The sequence below is a fragment of the Zingiber officinale genome, chromosome 10B (genome assembly GCF_018446385.1).
Source record: "Zingiber officinale cultivar Zhangliang chromosome 10B, Zo_v1.1, whole genome shotgun sequence".
Classification (NCBI taxonomy): Eukaryota; Viridiplantae; Streptophyta; class Magnoliopsida; order Zingiberales; family Zingiberaceae; genus Zingiber; species Zingiber officinale.
The window spans coordinates 10,543,072-10,557,786 of NC_056005.1; the positions used below are offsets into that span (position 1 = coordinate 10,543,072).

The window sequence follows — 14,715 nt, forward strand, 5'->3', positions numbered from 1 at the left end:
TTGCACTAAAATTAGAAATGAATTAAGCATGTCAAATGGTAGAGTACAAGTGTATTAGATTCTTTGATTTTTGATTACTCGACGCTGGTAATTAGTCCTTAAAGAAGAAAAAGGAATGGTGTTGAGGGCTTTTTTTTTTAATTATGATTTGTTTGTTAGGTGTAGCCCTACAATAAAATAGCCTGCGTGGTCGTCTCTTTTCTGTATTGAAAAAAAAAAAAACTAAAATACACCATTTCTCTATGCTTATTCCACTTACGTGTTTTTATTATCGAATTGATGGATCCATTTAAACGTAAGGCCGATGATACTGAAGTGAACTTTTTAATACCAAGCCATTCCACTTTTAGAATTCATGTTTAATAAGGCAGCTATCTGAATAGATAATTGAGTTTAATCTTTTAACGAGACTACTGCCCAATTTTCTACTTTCTTTTAATTTGCCACTCTCTCCCATTTCTCCAATTGCACAAAAAGGATGCTTTCTCCCATACGGATAGCATGCAATAATTTTTAATTCATTCGTGGAATAATATAAATCAGTGAATGAAATATAATTAAAATAATTATTATTGTGTTTAATTAGTAAAATGTCACAAAGGCAATAATGACAATCAGTTTAGTTTTTTTTTTTTTTACAAATGCAATGTGTACAAAGTAGGCTTTGTGATCCCCCAAAGATATTTGAACATTATCAAAATTATGGGGGTTTTTGAACCCAAAAACCTAACGTTGGGGGTAAAATTGAGTTCCCACGGTATTTCAATTTGGCCAATGCCTGAATCACCCTCTATAATCTTGAAGAGCTAAGTTGCCAGGCACATGCCAACCGAAGCAAATAAGCAACAATTAAATATGCTCAAAAAATTACCAGAACCATAATTAAATCAATTATGCAACGAGCATACTGCAGCACAATGTTGAAGGCAAAATTGATGCTACCTGAATTGTATTCTTAATCACTGGTTATTTGTGCTACCTCAGCATTCGCAAATGCAAAATATCATATGATTAAATGATTCCACGAACCCTTTTAACCTTTTACGCACGCAATAACAGTCAAGGGTTCCTTTTCTAAAAATAAAATGAAAAGGATAAAAAAAACGTCTTTATATACAAGCAGCAGCCGTAAAATAGTGTAAAATTGTGTAGGAACTTTATCGACATCTGCCTAACACAGTTTAACTATTTTATTCAAGCAAAACAGGCTGAAAACTAGTAGAAGGTTGAACCTAGACAATTTATAACCATCCCCGAAGGTCTTGGCAGCACCCTCCGTCTATTAACTTAGATGAACCATTATACAACGAACTTAATTTCTGGAGGCAGAGTTTAATAATAACACAAAATTAGGACACAACTTTACCAATAACTAAATTCACCAAATATTCAATCAGGTAACACAAATTAATGTATTAAGCATTGGACCTATGAAATCAAAATATGAGGGTATCTTGCTCATGATAGTAACGCAAGAATAAGACATTGACCAGCCGAATTAGCTAGCAGTTAAAAAAGAATTACTGGTACCAAGGTATAAAAGCAACTGTTGTCAGAATGCAAGCTGGTGACTACAAACTTTGTAGTCATAATGATATTTGGATTATTCACTTGGTACCCTTATCAAACAAAGACTCAAATACCAACACGAACCTAATACACCTATCGATCACCTGCAAACCTTTTTTAGAAAGTCAAGTGAGATACTTCAATGTACCACCTGCATTTAAACTCCAGAGGGACTTAAGACTTGTGGTCCAAAAAAACATAGCTACTTATGTGATAAAGCAAGCACTAGTAATCTAAGTAGATGATACCAACAACTAAAGATAGGTTGAAATGAGAATTGAATACAATGCCTAACAATTTTTTTTAAAAAAAAAACATCAATCATGGAATTAAAAAAAAAAGTTGATTCAGAATGATCCCAATTGTAGTTGAACCATCTTTGACGAGCTCTTTACATTAAAACATATAAATATATAATAATTGGTTGTTCAAATACTTGTGCTTGGTTAGAAAGGTATTAAGAAGCACTTGCAAATCTGAACTATACCTTAATCCTTACACTGCAGTATTTTAAGAAAACAAATTAGACGCATTTGGACACTGAACAATGCCATTTGCAATGTAGCATAAAGTTTAAGATGAGGATCTACTAACCAGTATAACATTTATCAGATATCTTATTTGGTCCCAATATTCTAAATAACTTATTAGAAAGTGAGATGGATAAAGTTGATCAGACACGCTCAAGCAGTTCACTAAGCTGCTAGAAAGCCAGCCCCACAATCAGGTCAGTATCAGGTAATTGTAGCTTAATTTTAAATGAAAATGATTCAAACAATATGCTAATATGTATTAGATAACCCTATTCACCAAAAACTGAAAACGAAAGATAAGTAGATATTACCATATTGATTTAACAGCACTAGCAAGAGATCCCGCCGCTCCAATCTAACGTCTCCAGAATGCCAAAGAACAAAAAATCAGAATTGAAGAGCTTGAATTTGAATACATATATAATAAGCAGATGTAGATATTTATTTTCTAAACCAATTTAAATTGATAAAAAAAAATCCAGTCCATATAGCCTAGGTACAGAAAATATACAATCAAGAATATTATATCCATGAGTAAAACAGAGATGAAAATTACCAGTGCTAGTGAGCAATAAAGAGTATAATATAAAATATAGCATAAATAATACATAAACCCAGATCATTTTGATGCTGAAGATACTACGTGACAATTAAAATAGCAGAAGAATAAGAAACTGTCAAATCAAATCTTTAAAATCAACCTTCATAGATACTATATTTCACAAGAGATACATAATCTAGGTTCAAACCCAAAGACTATCTTTCACTGGAGAACTGTAATATCTACAGATCAAAAGACTCTCCCGTCCAAAATCATTCGTAAGCATATTAAGCTGCCCATCAAACTAAACATGCTACCTTCTTTGGTTGCCTTCTTAGCACCTAAAAGAGTGTTGATAGTAAATAGCCCTGATAGAACAAAAGAGAGAATTAGATGCTTAATTCCCAAAAGTTTATTGTAAGAGAACATATTTTGCATAAGTTGTAACTCAAGTAATACAGCAGTCCAAATTTTGAGGCCAAATAACCCATTAACTTAAACATTTAAATGATAATTTTTTCACGCAAATTATTTCAAGTTGAGCAAAGTTATGTCTGACATGATAAAGATGAAATTTCTCTGTGGTCTTATGCCAAAAGTACTTGTATTTTCAAAAAGAACTGAACTATGAACAAGGATTCACATATTTCAATACTGCCAAGCAGGCTGAATGAGACAGCAGCAACAAAACAATTGTCAATTCTATATCTCCAAAAGCAACGAACAAGAATAATTTACAAAGAAAATGCCTTCAGCAAGTTATCTTACAAGAAACAGATTAACATCCCAATGATAAGAACTCCCATGTGAGAAGGCATTCAAACCATTGATCTCTTCGACTCCTCATTAACATGATCCATGATGCTCCAGCCGAGTGAAAACACAAATAAATGCCCAAGAATTAGATGGGTGGGAAAAAAATTTAGCTCACAAGGTAGATGTGAACAGCATTTTGACAGTCAATAAATCAGCATCAGTTCACTTGCCCGTGATAAATGGATGACTCAAAGCTTGAGAAACTGTCATCCTCTTTTCAGGGTCCAATACAAATATTCGATCTAAAAGATCCTTAAAACTTGATAACAATTTGGGATCCTCGCCAGGAAAACTCGATATGAGGGCACAAATGTCCTTTGGCTTAATGTTGAACAGTAATCTCTTAATAGGCTGTACACAAGAGAGAAAGCTGTTATAAGTATGTCCAAAATCATTCTAAGAATATAAAAACAGGTGGTGTTAAAAAAAAGGCAAAAGAATAATAATACAAACCTTCTTTGTAACTGGATCCTCCTCAGTGGCATGAAAGTTCAAATCTTGATCAAAATGTTGATCTGTGAAGGCACCCTGCAGAAAATGAAATTTAAACATAATCCAGAGGCACAAAAAAAGTACTAGCGCAGAATGAGGAACTTTCTGCATGACACAATTGAGAAAAACAAACAAAAATTTGTGACATGTAATATGACACAAATTGCAGAGTATATAATTTCAATTCAGTATCAAACATTTCAAAGACATAAATGTCTCCAGGAGGATAAATTCTGTTTGATTCTCACCTTGCGAAGCATCTTTTTGGGAAAAGGACCCTTTAACTCCATATGAAGTCGAAGCATGTCATTGTTGGATGGCCCAGGAAAGAGCACTTTTCCTGTGTAAAGTTCATAGAGACAACAGCCAACTGACCACATATCCATGGGATGGTCATATGGCAATCCAAGAACTACAAAAGGGAATCTAATCAGTCTGCTAATACATAACATGATAACAAGATGATCTGAAAGTCATGCTAGTATAAACAAAAAAAGGCTTACGAATACAAGAATTTGATGAACCAAAAAGGATAAACACAATATATATAGAATGAATGTGTGTACAAGGAAAAGATTTACAGGAAAAAAAATTGATTTGAATCAACACTTACTTATTTCAGGTGCACGATAAAACCGGCTAACAAGATATGGGGTAATCTCATTCTTACCCGCAAACATGGCGTTCCCAAAATCACAAAGCTTTAGAACATTTTTGGCCTCATTTACCTGGGTGTCGAACCAAAATTTACACATGAGATTAGATATCAGCAAAATCTCTCACTTGTTCAAACAGAATGAAATGGGAATAAAAAGTAATCAAGAATAGCTACCAGCATATTATCTGGCTTAATATCACAATGCAGAACGCCACAATTTCTGAGGTGTTTCAGCGCAATGAAAAGCTGCTTCGCGTATGCCCGCACAGCAGTAAGCTTGAGTCCAATGTTACGACCAAATTTCTTTAGAACCTCACGAAGGTTCATATGAAGAGATTCAAAAACTAAGCAAAGATGATTCCGATACTTGAAAGATGAGATAAACCTAACACAATGCCGCTTGTCCTCAGGATCAGCTCCCGCCAATTTCTTCAAAATGACTAGTTCATCTTGACCAGCCTTGTACCTAGAGGAAATTTTAAATTGCATATTAAATAGATGAAAATTATTTAAATAGCTTAGGAAACACTTTCTGCACTTAAATATAAAGGTATTATTATTTTACATGGTTTCATTATTGCGTATTATTTTAATAGCTACTTCAGGATCACTCTTCCTAGCCTTGAGATCCTTTACACGGACAACTGTGGAGAAAACACCCTTTCCATGAGCTGCTATAACTTCATAACGACCATCAAGCACTTCCCCAAACCTGTAACCTGAAGACGGAAACTAGCTTATGAAAAGGCGAATTCTCAAGTTCAAAAGAACAATTGAGAGGAAAATTGCTATACCAAAATATGGACAAACTTACTATAATAACCCTCTGCATCATCCCAATTGTCATAAAGACAACTTTGATCTATTTGTGGTCCTTCATCCTTGACCTACAGAGATAGAAACACATACTAGTATAAGAAGATAAATTTAAATAGCATTTGCTATCAACTCCACCAACCAATGCTGATTGCCTTGTAACCTACTCCAATAACAATGTATGAACAAATAAAATGAAAGCTTCATCTAAGAAAAGAAAGTGTATCAATGAAAATCAGGTGCATTTTAACATGTGTAGCATTTACAGATTATATAACACATTAAGAAGATAACAGATAAAATCCACAGCATGCAATTTTTTGAAAGGGATAGCACAGGATTAACTTGGTATATGCATACACTAAATCATGCCAATCTCAATCAGATATCTCTAGATAGGCAATAATAGACCACATTATTAAGTAATACCTTGAGGAATAAAGTTTACGACAAACAAATAATATATAGCCTAGTCCTATAGTAACATACCCTTATTTAAGTATTAAGCTAGTGAGAAATTGGCCAATGAGATCATCTAAATCTAACATTGTAAAATTATATTCCCTTGTTATGCATAGATAACAAGAACACATTCACAACTCAAGAGTAAAAGCTTTGATTCCTTAACGGTGACACATGTAAGTTACCATATTCCAAATTTTTAATCCAGGTTTCCTACTCTTTTATTTTTGGAACAATATCACTCAGGCCTATTTTCACCTTTCAATTATTTATGTACTATTCTCCATTTCCTATAAACAAAAAAAAAGGGGAGTACCAGCTAACTATTACCACCCAATGGCAATAGAAGAAAACAGGATTTAGAACCTTTTTGTATAATTCTTCAAAACATATATGAAATTGTCCAAAATATAAATTTTAATCCAGTTGGCTTCAATGAATATCAGATTATTAATAAATTAGTTTTCTTCACTACATTCAAAATAATATATTTAATTCCTTAACTCCCATAAAAAGGATTACAACTAATCCAGATTGCAAGAAACCATAGGCTTTTGTGGATCCAGATAGCAAGAAACCATAGGCTTTTGTGGATCCAGATACCAAGAAACCATAGGCTTTTTTTGGGATAAGGAGGAAGAATCAGAAGGGAAAGAGAAGTTCAAGATCTGCTATTGGTGAGAAAATATATTGTTGAGGTGGACAAGAAAAAAAGGAAAAGATTTTATGCCTCTTCACGTAAAGAGCCTCTAAATTGAGAAAATTATAGAGGGAATTAATAGTTTTGTTTTTCTTTATTTAGTTACAGAGTCTTCAATTTGCACAACTCTTGGAGAAAGAATTAGTAGCTTTTGCTTCCCTTCATTTCCCATTCTAACTAGTATACAAAATTCAGACAACAATGTTTCTGTTAGTTTCACTTGCTCTGTCCTTCCCCACTCCATCATTTTCCCATACTTTTCCTTGCTAATTAATTTCCTAATAAGCCCAAACATTGGTGCTATGTTACTAAAAGATGCACCAAAGTGAAACTAGATAAGAGTCATTGCCAATATAATATATTTTTATCTAGAATATTAAAAACTATAGGAATTTGTTCTTGTAAATACCATAACATAATATTTGCTTGCAAGGTACACTAAAGCGTGGATGATCTGCCGCCACAAAATAACTAATCCACGTACCAGTCAACTTTTTCCAATTGCTAAAATATGCTGCAAAGTTTATATCACCGAGCATGGAACACTAAAGCCATGGAACCTCAAGAACCTTGATCCACATGAACTAGGGGAATCATCTCTAAGACAAATTGTAACACCTATATCCTCTGTTCCCCTTAAGTCCATATTTACTACTTTGCTAAATGCAACTATCCATATAATAGGTAGCTAGAAAACAACTAATGCAGCTGAATCAATCATCCAAAAACAGTGACTGAGTATATCCTTCATTCCCTCTAAGTTAGTCTATATTTATTGCTTTGCTAAATTGACTACCCATATAATGGTTAGCTATAAGAAAAAAAAAACAGAACCAACAATCCAAAAATGACTGCATAAAAATTACTATCACATTAAAATCGAAAGTTGAAAAACTGCACGGTGTATAGAAAGGACTTAATATGCAATGTCAAAGAGTTTACCATTTTGCTAACCCCAGCAGGTGATTCTCCAAATATGTCATCACTAAACATGTCTGTAGATCTCTCACTCTAAATAGAATAAACAGATAAGAAACCAACTTTAATAATGAATTAATTCAGTAAATAACTATGCTGAAACTAACCTTTGGTGTACCCTCCCCAAGTTCTCCAGCAGTGTTTGATGCTTTATCAACCAAATTTACAATTTGCACAGGTGACTTCTTCACAGTAAATGATGTGTCAACATCAGATGCATCTCCAAAATCATTTGCACTTTCAAGCTCATGACCATTAGGTTTATCCACAAGAACTGTAGCTTGTGGGCCTTGTTGCTTCTCCTTATCCAAAGTAGCTTTATCATTTGCTTCAAGTTAAAAAGATGAAGACTTATCATCCAAAGTAAAGTTACAGTGAGGAGAAATCATAGATGAAAGTATGCACATAGATTAATCTTATTCGGATTATCAAACAATATGGAAGTTGATGAGCAAAGAGTATTACCATTCACATTGCCATCAGATGAAGATTCAACCTGTTGTAGCTGACGTTGTCTGTATTTTTCCAATATAGCTTGCCTTCTCTTTCGGCTTTCTTCTTTAATCTTGTCAACATCTTCTTCATCCTGCTTGGCAAGTTGTTGTGTAATCCTTTCTTGGTAGTCATCTTCTTCTTCCTCCCTGATATATATAGAATATGAGACATTAAAGGCAATAAGATTAAAAGGTGCAATCAACCATAGATGCCCGATATGAACCATACCTAATAGACTTTTGCTTGTCTTCTTTGGGATGGTCAGTATGAAAACCTTCCTCCTTAGACCGTGATTTGTCCTTGTGATGCTGTGATTCATCATGCCTTGAGTGTCTAGATTCGATGTGTTTATCCCTGTTAGCACCCCTATCTTTTTCTATCTGTCCATGATTTCTAACATTCTGCACATTAACCTCCCTGTCCCAAGCTCGATTCTTATCTCTATGATCATCAACTATGTTTCTTTCCTGTCTACTATCCCGCCTCTCCTTCTTAAGGTCACTATGGGAATCTCTAACTCTTTCGCTTTTACTACTGCTGTATCTTTCTCTATTCCTATCCTTGTCTCGGACATCATGATTGTCCTCCCTTCTATCATATCTACTATAACTACTACTCTCTCTTTCTGAACGAACTTCTTTTTTGAACTCAACATTGTCTTTGTCTCTAGCGCTGCCTCTGGATCTTTCCCTTACATTATCTCTTGCACGACTTCCATGCCGGTGCTCCCGATCATGTCTGTTATGACTGTCAATCCTCTCTCTTTCCCTATGAGTCCTTTTATCTAAGTCCACATTATCCCTGTCTCTGGCACCTCTACTGTTTCTATCCCTCTCCTTTTCTTTGTCCCAATTTCCATGCCTGTCATCTTGTATTCCACTGATGCTATTCTCTCTTTCATAAGGTAGTTCATTATTGCTTGCTCGATTAATAGCAATGGCATTATCCAACCTATTATATCTACCAAAATCATCCCTTGAACCTCCTGAATCAACTGGATCATCACCATTGGCCAAGGGTCGTGAAACCTTCTCAGAAGATAGCCTCTCTGTGTGATCACAGGACTTGGACCTATCTTGATGTAGTCTGTCATCATGAAAACTTTCAGAAAATGGAGATCTTCCAATTTCAAGGTGCTTGTCCATCAATCTTTTGGCAGAAATGGATCTGCTCCTATCAGATTGCCTTCCATAAACATCCCTTGAATCCACATAATAATCACTTGAGTCAAGCATCCCCGAGTCACTGTCAGAATTTCTTTTTTCAAGGTCATCCTCTTTTCTATGATTTATTAAATGAGAATGTTCTCTAGAGACAGGAGATCTTGAGCTTACATGAACTTTTGAGTCGTGTACATCATTCTCTGATGATTTTCGTTGTCTTTTTTTAGCATTTGTTTGAAATGCAATTTTTTTCTCCTCGTCACTAAAAGATACAGTCTCAAATTTCAAGGATAAAGTACCTTCATCTGACATAGCTCTCTCCAGATGATCTCTGTCACTCCTGCTAGAAAAATCATTTCCATGAACAACCTGATTGTGATCAAGTGCCTTCATATTTTGCGTGCATGAAGTATCTTTGGGCACATGCAAGATCTGCAACCATAGCAACATTGGTAAGTTCCTGTAGTACAACTAAAATTTGGTATCAAGCAAGTAAGAATCAATAAGAGTGGATGGTTTCTTTTACTTCACATCTAAGATATGCAACCATTGCAACATGGGTAAGAAGTTGCCTAGTACAACTAAAATTTCGTATCAAGAAAGGTAAGAATAAAAAAAAAAGTGGATAGTGTTTTACACTTCTAGTAAGAAAATAAGGTTTCTAATTTTGTCCCTACGGTACATACATAAATTTAGATGGAAGACATTCTAGAAAGATCAAGGATAGCAGATAAAAATTCTACATGCATGTGAATCATGACAGTAAAAAATTAGATCCATTTTCCACAACTCCATTGGACTAATAGCATCCATACATCAAACTAGTATACTAGCTAAAGCACTAACTTACTGAGTGAAAAAAAAACTGAGATTCTGATTTTGAAATTAAGACCCTCAAAAAGTATGGAAGAGGCGAAATTCAACAACACCGACCAGATTTGTGTCACCATCAAGACCGGCAGAGTTAATCTCGCCTGATTCAGCATCAGAACTCCCAGCGAGCTTAAATCCATCGAACTTCCCGCCATTAACCTCGGGACTCTCTTCGTCCTCCTCAAGAATCTCTCCTTCCTCTCGCTCATCGTCGACGACCATCGGCTCTACGGATGAACCCGCCACCACCTGGGGAGCGGGTGAGCTATCCCGAGCATCTTCACCGCTACCGTGCCCCTGCCTGCTTCGGTGATGGTGTCGGCGGCGGTGATGGTGGTGGTGGTGGTGCTTCCGCCGCTTCGACGAGGCCTCCGCACCATGATCGTCCGAAGACCTTTGGTGCATCGAGGAGGGGGAAAGCGGCTCCCCGCCAGGCATGGCGACGATCTCGATTTCGGGGACGGAGGGATAGGGTTAGGGTTTCGCAATGGCAATAGGAAACGCGATGCAAATAATTGTGGGTAACGAAAAGATCGAAGGAGTCCATCGTTTCATTATATTGACTTGCTGCTTAACGTAACGGGTCGGATGGAAAAACGTAAGCCGTTATAATGGCATTTATCACTTAAATACTTGCTCGACCAAGGTGTAATTTTCATATAGGGTAAAATTATGCCGTGTTCGAATTATTAAGACTGCTGAATTGCTGTCTCTGGAATTGATCACACTGCTCAATTTATACCCTGGTGGGAAATAACTTAAGCAGGGTGAGAGCCTGAGAGGTAAGGTGGGTTATGCATCAAGGCGTAATTTTCATATAGGGTAAAATTATGTCGTGTTCGAATTATTAGGAATTGATCACACTGCTTAATTTACGGATGAACTAAATACCTGAATTAAATAATAATAATAATAATATAAATAAATAAATAAATTTATAATAATAATAATAATAAATTAATAGTAAATTCAACTTCCTCTGTATCTACACAAAAGGGAAAAAAATTTATTTCCACTTTTTTAATGCAAATTTACTTTAATTTCTTAATACACACCGATTTATATATTTTTTTTTAGGGTCGCAGTTCCTAAAAAAATTATTTCCATCGCTTGCCCGCATCCATATCTTTACATGGTCTTTCCTCTCTGCATGGTTTGTGGCCTGCATTCTCCAACAGTGAGTTGCGGTAAGCGTAAGTGTCATATATACTCGTTCACTAGGACAGCCTTAGATATTGCACGTTCAATTTTCGATGCTCTTTACGTGTGATTGGGTGAGTTTAGCACTTATATCCCAATCTATACAATAATCCCTTAGAGGTGGGAGAAAATTTTATATATACAGAGATAGTTCTCAAAATTCAATATGAATGATCTTGCGCTGACACTCCTAGAAGGAGGAGCCATCAGTTAATTGTTAAGAACGCTGACGAAGTTATTGGGTAAATTATTTTCGATATTGATCAGATCGTGAAATAAGAAGGAAAACGAGGCGTCTGAAGATGTCTCTGAGTAACAAGGCTGATGAGGGGTTAGAACAGAGATAGAGTTGTCCGATCTTCCACTCCGACATCCAAGTGAGGCTCCAGTAAAATATATGAAACAGATAAATAGTAATGTAATGAACTATATAAAACTTGAATGTAAAAACATATCATACCCGCAAGAGCGGGCCTGAGGTGGCACAAAGTCGGAGGTGATGGCACGAAACCAAAGACAGCAAGGATCATTTGCTATCTTAAAATCACTATTCGATCTTCATGGTCACTTTTTGTATTGTTGTTCTTCACGAGAGTTAGATGCATACATTGATGTAAATTGGAACAATTCTTCAAGATGTAATTCTGAAAGAAGAGATTGACATTAAATGATTTCAGATGTATACCTAAAATATGATGCGACAATATTTAAGTAACATATCTTACTACAAATTTAGATTTTCATGCTCAAATATAAAATATGGAGATAGATTTTTTACTTTGTACATAAGAACGTATAACAACTAAACAACTATCAATATCATGCATCTCTACATAAGATCAGATTGTTGACATCTTTACTAAGTTGTTATTCATATAACGATTTAATAGATTGACTATCAAACACAATATTTCCATTAAATTTGTTGGAGGTAATGACGACAAGAATAAAAGTACAGGATAATAATAAGAAGATATACTTTTGAATATTAATCCGTAATTAATTTTAATTACTAAAACTTATCATATATTTGAACTGTAATCATCACCATATTTGTAAATTGAAATCACATAACACGTGTTATCATCCTATCTATCATAATACTTTCTATATATTATTTAGACAATATGTATAAATAAGCTCCTCATTTTATAATAATAAAGTCATATATTTCCTTCTTGTTGTTCTTTGGTCGTGTTTTAGAAGAGAGAGTAGTGGGTTTAATTTGGAATTTATTGTTTTAATTAAAATTTAGGCTACGATGTTTGGTAGTGTGTAATTTATTTTGTAATGTAATCAAGATTATATTAAAGGTTGATTATTTTATTTAGCTTAACTTTAAACTTGTAAGTGAGGAAAGGAACGGAATTGAAGGTTTAGGTTAATAAAAAATAAATTAATATGTTTAATCCATTAATAATTTCATAAATATTATAATCTTTGTTCAAATTATAAATGTATCCATATTAATTATTCTATTTAAGAATTTTACTTTAAATTTTAAATAAGATAGTTAAAAAAATTTTGCATGAGTTATTATATTCATTTCTTAAATTTTATATTTATAAATAGTATTTTTCTAAATTTAAAAAATGATTCTATTTCTATACATTATAGATCATGAGAGAATAAATATGAAAGTTGATATATAATGTAATAAAAGATAGATATTTAAATTTAATAAAGTAATTTTTTATTTTAAATTATATATTTTAGATAGAAAGCAAATGCATAGCATAAGGTCTAATATAATTTTTTATTTTTAAAATTAAAAGTTTTTAATAAATATCATTAGAAGATATTTATAATCATATTTAAAAATAAATATCCATAATGAAACTTTATTATACACATAACATAACGGATGCAACAAAATATATAGAATAAAAAAACTCTCACATGAGAAGAAATTTTCTGGATCACTTTTTACGATCCAGAGGATGATCCCTAAATATACATTGGTGGAATATATAGTACCCACTTATAAAATAGATGGAAATCATTTATCCCACCAATACATATTTAGGGATCATCTTTTGGACCGCAAAAAATGATCCAGAAGATCCAGACTCGACACACATTATCCTTGCACCACTTTATTATTCAGAGGATAGATATTATATTAATTGATTTATATAGACTCCACGTATTTAACTCTATCCTCTAATCTGTAAAATACGAACTACAAGTTCCCACCTGTAAACTCACAAGACTCCTACTAACGACGACCAAACAATCGAGTACAGAAATTCTTACTGACGACAATCAGACAACAGATAAGACACCTTACAACGATCACCACCAGACCACCACCAAAGAACCAGACCTCCGAGACTCATAGTATGACCAGACAAAGACTGTCGGGACTTACCAACCCCAAATGATACCGCCGCCGTCATTGCCACCGCCGCCGTCGTTGCCACCACTGCCGCGGTTGCCGCCGCCGCGGTCACTTCCAGACCTACGAGACTGTTGAGACATAACGACCCATGATACCGCCGCCGCTACCACTGCTGCCGCCGCTACTATTACCGCGTTGAAATTGACCTTCGGAATATCTGTATTGCGGAGGATCTTGGGTTCTTTGTCAACGTCCTCAAGTTTTCCATGAATTTCTTGCGCCGCTGTAGCGTTCGCCGGTCCTTTGTTCGTCTCTAATTCTTCAGTCCTTTGAATTAAATATTCAATACTTTCATTCAAATCTTCAGATATTTGATTGAAATCTTCAATTTTCTGACTGGAAACTTCAATCATTTCCAAAGCTCGATCCTCTATCCTTTGATTTTAGTCAGTTTGGTAACGCTCTATCCTTTGGTTAAATTCGATAATCCGTTGGTTACACTCATGAAGCCTCTGGTGCGGGATCCTTGGTCTGGACCGGAGGAGATCCTACTTTGTGGATGGGATGGCTGGACTCCACCGGTTTAATATATGGGATCCAGTTCTTTTAGAAGCCAGATCTCTTAGTCTATAAAAAAAAAATAGGTCAGGAGATAGATTACTTATAATTACGATCGGATTATGGCTGTGATTCGATCATAATTAGTTACGATCCCTCTCTAGATTCATCGTCCCTCCATATTATAATTTGGGCTAGGGCGGATGGCCGGAGGTCACCCATGCTTGGCGCTCGGCAGCCTGGCCGCTTGTCCACCATTGGCGGCCTCCGGTCATCTGTCCCGACGCAAACTATAACCCGAGGGACGATGAATCTAGAGAGGGATCACAACTAATTACGGCCGGATCACGACGACGATCTATGTGACAAAAGGTGAAATCACTCGTCCCCAGTGCCCCGCCGCACCCGACCCTAGGTCATCACGAGGGAGGTAAATCACGACAGCCAAGAGGGCAAGTGATGGTGGGGTGAGTTGCACAGGGTCTGGAGATTTATACCCCGACAGCCCTGCGGTTACAAG

General features: G+C 35.3%; 1 protein-coding gene across 4 annotated transcripts; it reads right to left on the bottom strand.

The window, feature by feature from the left end:
• Positions 1-986: 986 nt before the first annotated feature.
• On the bottom strand, positions 987-10,637 carry LOC122029523 (serine/threonine-protein kinase prpf4B-like). 4 transcript variants are annotated; one of them, XR_006125088.1, is made up of 15 exons: positions 10,157-10,637; positions 8,289-9,655; positions 8,031-8,206; positions 7,673-7,893; positions 7,530-7,598; positions 5,424-5,496; positions 5,175-5,328; positions 4,784-5,075; positions 4,565-4,679; positions 4,200-4,363; positions 3,913-3,987; positions 3,412-3,810; positions 2,961-3,011; positions 2,414-2,457; positions 987-1,319 (listed from the first exon to the last, which is right to left on the bottom strand). XR_006125088.1 is itself a non-coding variant. In XM_042588542.1 (12 exons), the coding sequence occupies exons 1-12, from the start codon at positions 10,532-10,534 to the stop codon at positions 3,622-3,624; spliced, it is 3,273 nt and encodes a 1,090-aa protein (XP_042444476.1). In that variant the 5' UTR covers positions 10,535-10,637; the 3' UTR covers positions 3,231-3,621. The 4 variants fall into 4 exon arrangements, 1 of the variants encoding a protein (XP_042444476.1); XR_006125087.1 differs by having other exon boundaries at positions 2,414-2,464; XR_006125089.1 differs by lacking the exon at positions 987-1,319 and having other exon boundaries at positions 2,271-2,457.
• Positions 10,638-14,715: the final 4,078 nt, after the last annotated feature.

Excerpts from the sequence above, each read along its gene's own strand:
- LOC122029523 (XM_042588542.1), bottom strand. The coding sequence starts at position 10,534 with ATGCCTGGCGGGGAGCCGCTTTCCCCCTCCTCGATGCACCAAAGGTCT. Across the intron at positions 8,207-8,288 it reads GACAAGCAAAAGTCTATTAG|GGAGGAAGAAGAAGATGACT; the intron begins GTATGGTTCATA and ends TATATATATCAG. Across the intron at positions 4,680-4,783 it reads TTAAGCCAGATAATATGCTG|GTAAATGAGGCCAAAAATGT; the intron begins GTAGCTATTCTT and ends TTCGACACCCAG.